The sequence below is a fragment of the Durio zibethinus genome, chromosome 6 (assembly GCF_047325235.1).
Source record: "Durio zibethinus cultivar Kanyao isolate XHJ-2024 chromosome 6, ASM4732523v1, whole genome shotgun sequence".
Classification (NCBI taxonomy): domain Eukaryota; kingdom Viridiplantae; phylum Streptophyta; class Magnoliopsida; order Malvales; family Malvaceae; genus Durio; species Durio zibethinus.
In genome coordinates, this window is record NC_143167.1 from 29,961,631 (window position 1) to 29,970,532 (window position 8,902).

General features: G+C 32.6%; 1 protein-coding gene across 2 annotated transcripts; it reads right to left on the minus strand.

Annotated features, from left to right (window-relative positions):
- Window positions 1–2,849: 2,849 nt before the first annotated feature.
- Window positions 2,850–7,767, minus strand: LOC111286190 (glutamate receptor 2.7-like). Of its 2 annotated transcripts, XM_022876028.2 has the most exons (5): window positions 7,443–7,767; window positions 4,715–6,057; window positions 4,284–4,596; window positions 3,774–4,180; window positions 2,850–3,653 (listed from the first exon to the last, which is right to left on the minus strand). In XM_022876028.2, exons 1-5 carry the CDS (start codon window positions 7,729–7,731, stop codon window positions 3,042–3,044), a joined length of 2,964 nt encoding a protein of 987 aa, XP_022731763.2. In that variant the 5' UTR covers window positions 7,732–7,767; the 3' UTR covers window positions 2,850–3,041. The 2 variants fall into 2 exon arrangements, with proteins under 2 accessions (XP_022731763.2, XP_022731762.2); XM_022876027.2 differs by having other exon boundaries at window positions 2,850–4,180.
- Between the last annotated feature and the right edge of the window lie 1,135 nt (window positions 7,768–8,902).

Sequence of the window (8,902 nt, forward strand, 5' to 3'; positions counted from 1 at the left end):
GACTTTCATGGTTTAATTGCACGGAATTTTCATGCTATATATTCTATAGTCTTACTTTCTTTCTCTTTTTTTTTTTTTTTCAGAAAATATTTTACACCAGGCAATTCTATAGCTAACTATATGATAGTTAATTATTCAATATTATTTCACACATTTTCCGGAGTAAAACAACAATGTTTTGGATACACACTATGTTTAAAAAGTAAATTAATATTATAAAATTTTAGGTATAAATTAAACAAAGCAAATTAAAAAATATATAATAAATTTTAATACCATTATTAAAAGTTTATGCAAGTAACACATAAAGGATATATACATTTTTTTTTGTTATAATTTTGTCAATTATTGTCCACCTCATTGCTTCACATATTCCATGGGGGGGATATGGAAATTATTTAGAGGCTTCACTTTGTAATTAGCACATCTAAAGAGTCAAAACTGAAGAGTAAAAAATAAAATACCTCCTCCTCCACACTTAAAGGAGTGGCAATATGGAAATCTGTGGGCTTGTCAAAGAAGTGGAAAATTACAGGAGTGGGAGTCAGTCATGGGGGACATGTCGATCTGATGCTCAAATTTTGATTTGTCTTGTAATTCAATCTTGGAATCGTTTACCTTGACCAAATCAAAATATGAACAAAAAAAAAAAAAGAAGATATTAAAATTTTAATTTCAAAATTAAGATTTAAATAATCTGACATATCAGAAAATAATATAAGCAAAAGGAAACACTACAAAAATTTTGTAATACAGCTAATTAGTTTCCGATCATTTCTTTTTCTTTAATTTGTCAGCCAGCATCAATTCAAGTTCTTCATCATCGCTCATGATCCTGGCAAGGGACGAAAGCTGTCAAAGACTTGAGGCAGCTGGTGGCCCAGCTCGCTCAATGAGAAATTTCACATGTCCCTAACCGTTGGAGAGTATTAGAAACATTGCCAAAATAAATAAATAAATAAATAAAGAGGATAAAGAGTTATCATCGCTCTCAAATCATTAAAATTAAAAGCTTAATATTTTATTAATAAATCAAATAATTAATCTTACATACTTAATGCCAATGATGTTTTGACTTAGTAGCAAAGAGGAGGTCTTAAAATTTTAAGGTTATAAATTCAAGTCTTATTGTGTATAAATTTAATTGTTTATTTAAGTTATAATTTATTAGTTGATTATTTAATAATGTAATCATTAATTATACAAATGTAATAATTGATTATGAATGTAATTTTAAAAAATATCTTACATATCTAATACCAAATATTATTTTATTTACTACCATATTAATTCAGGATTTAGTTAAACCTGTTAAAATAATAATATTTTATATCTATTAAATTTTAGATTTTTTTTTTTTTTTGTAAATTTATCTTCATGTTGAGCATTTTGGTCCATTATCAATTGATTGTAGATAGGATAGTTAACAAAATCGATTTTTTTTCCCAAGTTTTTGTCCTATAAAATGTTTAATTCAATTAGATCATTATTAAATTAATTTCTGTAGCTTTAATTAGTTCAGTAGAATTTGAAATGATTATATGAATATAAATATATATATATATATATAATTTTATGTTAGTTGAAAAATTTTGGCTCCACAAGCTCTAAATCTAAAATTTACATTTTTATAAGTTTAATACCAGCGAATGTCTTTTTCTACTTAATTAAAATTTTAATTGCATCATGTTCATGTTTTTTTTTTTCCAGGAAGCTGCAAGGAAATGTGATTGTCAAATAAATGAAGCTACCACAAGCACTTGATTTGAGAAAAATAAGCTCATTTAAATCAATCATAATTTGAGTTTGTATCTCAGTTTAAAACAGAAAGTTACCCATTATGGATTCTTCACTTTCCTTGATAACAACGCAAGTTAAGGAAAGATTTAAATAAAATTTTTTATTAAAAAAAACTAGGTAACTAATGCAAAAGATTTGACCTCCTAGTATTTTATTTTCCTTCCTTGCACAATGATATTTTATTTTCTGGCACTTTCTTCGTAATTATATACTTTTATTTTCTTTAAATTTATATGATTTGTGAAGATCACAGAAAATCTAAACAGCTTCAACTTGGATGTTGTTTTTCTTTTCCATCCTCTTCACCATATCATACGCAACACATTAGTTTTTTTTCTTTTTTTTTCATTTTTTATGTTTCTTATTTTCCCGAGTCTAACCGATGCCTGACTTGCAAACGGAGGCAGTCACTTTGACTTCTTCAATTGAGCAGAGAACAGAAGAACCAAATTTGAATTCAAACATTTTGAAAATTAATAAGAGAAAATAGTAGTCATGGTCATGTTCGGTAGCATACATATGATTTTGTTGCAATTAATAATGACAATTACCATAATAATCTCAGCAATTGGGACAAAATTTCTCTGACAAGATTAATTTGGTACTACTGGGAAATTTGAATTAAAAACTTTTTTTTTCCAATTTCCTAATTGGTTATCTAGTGGCATTTACTAATCAGCCAATACATTCAAGCAATGCAAGTATGTTATAATGAAAGATATATATTGCAGTTTCTTTATGAATATGGTGCTTCTGCTCCAGTAATTACCAAAAAGTTATAAAATAGTTTCATTTTCACTTCTGAGAAGTTCAATTTGTTACTTTATATATAACACATACGATCTGATATTTAGGCCAAATAAGAACTAAGAACAAAGATGGTGAAGTAACTTCATATTATGGGTAGGTTTCAGGTGCAATTAAAATTGTTAAAAGCACAAAAAAAAAAAAAAAGGAACATCTTCCTCTAATTTGTGAACAATATGTTAGGCAGAGTGGATTTTACGTAGAACCGACCACAGCATTTGGTTAAGAATATCCAACCTGGAAGCTGGAATACAGATATATTCAAATTCAAAACACAAAAACAAGGGCTATCTTAACAGCAAAATAGCTGCTAGTAGCTACCTGAAGTACTGAATTTATTAGCTTCCATTCCAATTATGATCCTACCTATACTATACATTCATCTTTTACTAAAATTGCTCTCAATTCAGTGAGAATTTCTAAATCAATTCTGCTCATGTGCCATTTCTATAATTAGCTAGCTCAATAGAAGATCTTTCTGGCGATGGGAATATATCTGGAGATGATGAACCTTTTGGAGTCTGATCACCGTGCCCAGCAATCCTTCCTTGTTCTACAAAGGAAACAAAGTCTAAAGAATCTGTCTGGTTTGAGCAGCTTGATGGACTTGGCGGGCAGTTAGTGTTAGGTGAGCTTCCAACAACACCTATACTTTGAACACTACAAGTGCTGCTTGCATCTCTGAGTTCACTTTTTTTAAAAGTATGGGAGCTCAGATCTTTCTGGTCAAAGATTCTGGACATAATCCTAATTCTTCTCCACATTGAAGTTTCAGAATGCAGTTGAAACAAGACATGCCTTTGTTCGTACAAGAACATTGCTGCAAAAATGATGAGAGCTGATATGGATGCAACCCCAGCAATGAGGAACAGGCCCCAAAAACTCTCAAGATCTAGACTGTTTGACGAAACAGAGGGGTTGAAGTCAGGACAAACACCTTCGTTGTTGAACCAGAATTTTTGAATTTGTTCCATTTTGTCACCTTGCGTAACATTCAAGATTGCCCTTGAAACATCTGCTACAAGAGGGGAACCTTTAGGGAAGACCTGAAAACCAAAATAAATAAATGAGCATACATGAAACATTAAGCATTCATACCATATGGAATGGAGGAATGTAGTGACTAGCATTATATTTGCCAAAACCAAAACCAGCAGAGAACTCACGAAGCCAAAGCCAGCGGTTTTGAATGTTGGTTCTACCGTAGTATATTTGCCACAGTATTTTGCAAGAAATAGCTTAATATAAGGAATTTCATCCAGAGCTGCAGAAATACCCCCATTAGCACTTCCCTTGGAAAAAAGTTCATCAAGTTCTTCTGGGGACTTATATTTCTTGAGCTGGAAGTTTGTAAATTTCAACCCCAATAAGATCCCTTCAACGAATGAGCCATCCAGAAAACCAACACTCTCCCTTCTCTTCAAGAGCGCATTTATATCAGTTACAGTCGGCTGGAGCTGCTCAACTGTTAACACTGACGTTAAACTAGCCGTGTAACTTTGGGTGAGAATGAGAACAACGAAGCACCATATGATCACCACAAATCTAGCCAAATTGCTTTCCACTCTCTCCCCTGTGATATTATTCAATTCAAGAACAAATAAATGGGGTTTTTCAAATGTTTATCGAAATGTAACATATTAATTTGTAGATTGAAAAGGTAAAAGGGTTATTACGATGGGCAAACACCATGGTTGAGAAGGAGAACCAGAAGCTGGTGCCGACTTGATATGCAGGGGGTCCACGGAAATCTTCGTTTATTCTGTGCTCGAGAATCCAAACGACAAATCCGATGAAGACAAAGAAGCAACCGCTCGTTACCCAGAGGTCCCATGTCAAAGGCTTTAAGAAAACCCATGCACTCTTCTTGTTTTTATCTCTGATTGGCACGATCATTGCCACACCAGATTCTGTGTATGGCAATGTGAAGTCCACAAACAATGACCTGTTTGCCACAATAGTTGTATCTCCTACCACAGCATCATAATTCTGTTCATAGCAGCCAATTGCCAAACCGGAAAAAAAAACGAATTGAAGCTATAGATTAAAATTATATATAGCAGTGAATACTAGCTAGTAATAGACAGAAGAATTAGAGGAGACTTACCCCATAGTACACTTGATCAGTTAAGTCATTGTAAGACCCAGCAGCTTTTCCATCAGGCGTTGCAAATGGAACATACTCATAAGGAATAGCATACGGCATCTTAGCCATTACAGCATCGAAAACATCCTTGCAGTACCCTTCAATTGATATTGCTTTGTGAGACATAGGATCCCATGCTACATCAAGAAATTCAGTAAAACCAACTTTCATTGGAACCCCAATTCTCAATTTCTTCCCATTTGTTGGGATCTCCCAACCTCTGGGAACCGCGGTAGTATCCCCTGGCCATATAATGGGACCAAGTTTTGGCTTAGAAGTTGAATTTGTGCTTGTGTTTGTCAAATCCAATTTTCTTACAAGTCCATTTTGGGGTGTCCAATACCCGACCCTTCTTTCCTTATTTCCATTTACGTTAACTATCTGGAACGCAGATGATGGTAACTGTCCATTAACAAAATGAAAATCTCCTGAAAGGCCTCCGAATTTAATGTTTGATAATTCTTGGATAAGTCGTGGACCATTTTGTGAGACTCCCAATGTTTCAAGGTTTGTCGCAGAACTGCTGGAAATATTTGTTTTGTTGAAGCGGAGGTTCACTGTGCCAGCTCTCTCAATTGCCAAGGCCAGTGCACAAGTTGCATCATAAGCCCATAGTCCAAGAATGTTTAATTCAGCATTAGTAATATCTGGGTTGACTTGCTGGAATTTCCTTTTCCAGCGACCTTTAAAATTTTCGAGCTTTTCTGATTTGTGAACATAAGACCTCACACCTAAAATCCCTTCCAAGGAATCGATGGCTGAAGCATCTATTGATCTCCACAGATTAGTCATGGTATCAGTCATGATCCAAACATACCCTTCACTCATCATTCCAATCTCTTTTGCTTTGGCCAAAATCTGAGAGCCAAGAGGCATTGTCATGTGCACAATGAACACTCTTGTTTGCATGGTCATTAACTTGTAAAGTTCTTCAGCAATTTGGTCATCATTAGCAGACGCAGGAATGACACTCAGATATGGGACGCGAGTGTTGATCTCCTGTAAGGCATCTGTTAAGGAAGGTATAAAGCTCTCTCCAAACTGGTTGTCTACGTAGATGGGTACAGCTTCTCTCCATCCGAAGGCCTGGACGATGGCGCTTATGGCTTTCACTTGAAATGAGCTGCTTTGTGCAGCTCGAAAAAAGTATGAGCTCTGAAGGGAAGTAAGAGAAGGACTTGTTGCAGAGAATGATATGATGGGAACCTGAGATTTGTTTCCGAGATTGATAACAAAGTTGGCCTGCATTGAACTTCTTGGCCCTATGATTGCTTGCACTTCTACATTTCTTATCAATTCTAGAGCTGTTCACCAAGCAAATTGACAAAATTCTTACTTAAATTTTCAACCTTAATCTTAAAGATTAACATGCTACAGAAGGAATTATTGAATTGACATGGAACTTGTCTGCTGACTAGGTCAGACAGTAACAAAATTAAAAAATAATAATAATATAGGGTTGAGCAATGAGCATGGAGGGGCGGATCTTTTCAGATCACGTGATGGTCAAATGTTCTATTATTACAAGTTGGAAGGCAATTCTTCGGCCGGAATATTTTACTTAAGACCAGACATTGGTGCGTAAATTGTCTTCTCCACAACCATATCTACTTCCCTATTTTAAGGGGCATGCCTCTGGTCCAAACACAATCTATCCTTACATTTATGTCTCCATAAACGATAGGAGTATATCAATGAAAATACAGCTGTCACGGTGTTGACTTGCTAGCTAGAATCTAAAAACTCTAAGCAACTCAAGTAGTTGTATAATCGTAGTAGATACGTCAATGAATAGAAAATAAATAAATATTTGTTATTATTTAATATGTTTTTATTGAATATGACTAATTATAAATAAATAATTAATAGATTTGAATAAAAAATTTATTATTTGTGATAAATCCAGAGCAAATAGAAATAATATTTTTTGAATATTTAATATATAGAATTGTTTAAATTTTAATAAATAATAATAAATATTTGAATTTGTTTATATGTATATAATATATAAAATTTTATGTTTAAAGAAGATTTTGATATTAAAATATAATTTTTATTTATTATTAATTAAGAATAAATTTAAAATTTAAAATAAATTTTTGTTTATTTTATATTTTAATAAAAAAAATAAATAAACATATATTTTAATTGATTTAAATATTTAAATGGATAATATATACTTAAATATTTTTGAATTGAAATAATGATATAAATTTAAAGATATTATAACAATTAAATAAATTCATACATGGATGGATATTTAAAACGTAACGGATATCCGTTATCATTCTTAACTTGTAGTAGTACATAAAAGAAGACTAGAGACAATTAACTAAGAATATAAAAAGAAAAGAAGAATTAGTTTCCTCACATAGATAAAAGAATTTTTGTATATGACTCATGCATATGCTGTGAAACTGGTGGTTTTAGAATTGCTGCGTTGCTTGATATGATTAAATATTTGAATAACTGGTATATGCATATGCATAAATTGATTAAGAAAAACAATGAAAAAACCAAAAGAGGAAATAAAATTTAACTATTCTGTGTCATTTTGCTGTATGATCAGTAACTGCAACATATATATGAACTGAATGAGTTAGCCTAGAGATAATTTACAATAAATTCAAAGATAACTGAGTAAAGGGATTGAAGAAGAAGATATAAGAATAGAGATGAGAGAAAGAACCGGCAGCAGCAGCGGCAACGACGTCTTCCTTGGAGTCCTTGGTGTTGACGATGAGCCTGGTTTTGTAGTGAGGATGAGTAGCATAAAAGTCAGAGAGGGCCATGTTGATGCAACTCAATCCAATCTTCCCAACCAAGGAATCCATGTCAAGAACCACTCCCACATTAACAGGGGTGGTGGTGCTGCTGCTGTTTTGAGTCTGAGTCACCACCGCGTTTACCAACAAAATACTGATGAAGAGACAGATATCGATCAAATTAATGGGATTGGTAGTACTAAGGCTCCTCATCTTGGAGCTCTCGAACACCTACGTTTTCCTTTCCCCATAAGAAAACAATACTATCACTATATTTATAGACGACAGATTTGAAAAGTAGCATGCAATAAAAATCCTAGCTGGAAGAGGAAACAAACACGACACATATATATATTTACCTAGTCAATTTCACGTTTGAGATTAATCATTTTCACGTTTGAGACCATCACTGGACACATAATTAATTGAATATTGACCAAAGATACTCTCTTTGTCTTAAAAGCAGCGTAGACTTCTCTACTTTATAAAAAAGTAAAAAAAAAAAGAAAAAGAAGTGCACTTTAATATCCTTTTGTCTTATGTCATCAACGTTTACCTTGACCCAATCAAAAGCCAGAATCTGGTTAGTCTCTTCTCCTCGGAACAAACAGACGATCTGAATTTGTCAATGGAAATGAATTTCAGTAAAAAAAAAAAAAAAAAAGAGTAAAGAAACTCCTGCCTGATAATAAGTAAGCCAGAACCAGAAATCGGATATTGGTCCAATTGTTTAGTTTTCTTACCTTGTGAACCAACACCTAATTTTTTGGTTACGAGGAAAAGAAAAAAATTAATTTTCTTTATATTTTTAAATTCTTAAAGAACCACACTCTCCACCCATGCATTAATCGAAAGAAGACTCCAATGGGAGAGGACCATAAAATTTCAATATTTGTGTTTATATCATATCCTATTTTTTAAATATCTCTAATTAAAGTATCCAGTAAATGAAACTTGATATTTATTACTACAATCAAATCAATAGCAACTTTTACGTTCGATTTACGTTCCAACATCAAATCAAACGTAGACTACATTGTCTACAATATTCTATAGAAAGAAAAAAAAAAAGTTCTGTCTGAAGAGGAAGTGCCGGCCATGATTTTTTGGTTGCTTTAGGAAAATAAAGCTAAGACTTTATGAATTACGGCTTTGCCTTTGTTCTTAATCTTGTTGAATTTTGAGCAAATTAAACAAAACGTGTGTTCAAACAAAACGAGTGATTATTGCGGAAAATTTGTCAATTGTTTATCAAAGCATTTCATCATTTGCATCTAAATTTCTTTGACAGTTACAAAATTTGTACTCGTGAGTAATCGATCTATTCTGGTTTTACAGTAATTAAGAAAAATTGTAGTATTTTTGTAGGATATAAACTTTGACT

Excerpts from the sequence above, each read along its gene's own strand:
- LOC111286190 (XM_022876027.2), bottom strand. The coding sequence starts at position 7,731 with ATGAGGAGCCTTAGTACTACCAATCCCATTAATTTGATCGATATCTGT. Across the intron at positions 6,058-7,442 it reads CGTTGCCGCTGCTGCTGCCG|CTCTAGAATTGATAAGAAAT; the intron begins GTTCTTTCTCTC and ends CTTGGTGAACAG. Across the intron at positions 4,181-4,283 it reads AACCATGGTGTTTGCCCATC|GGGAGAGAGTGGAAAGCAAT; the intron begins GTAATAACCCTT and ends ATAATATCACAG.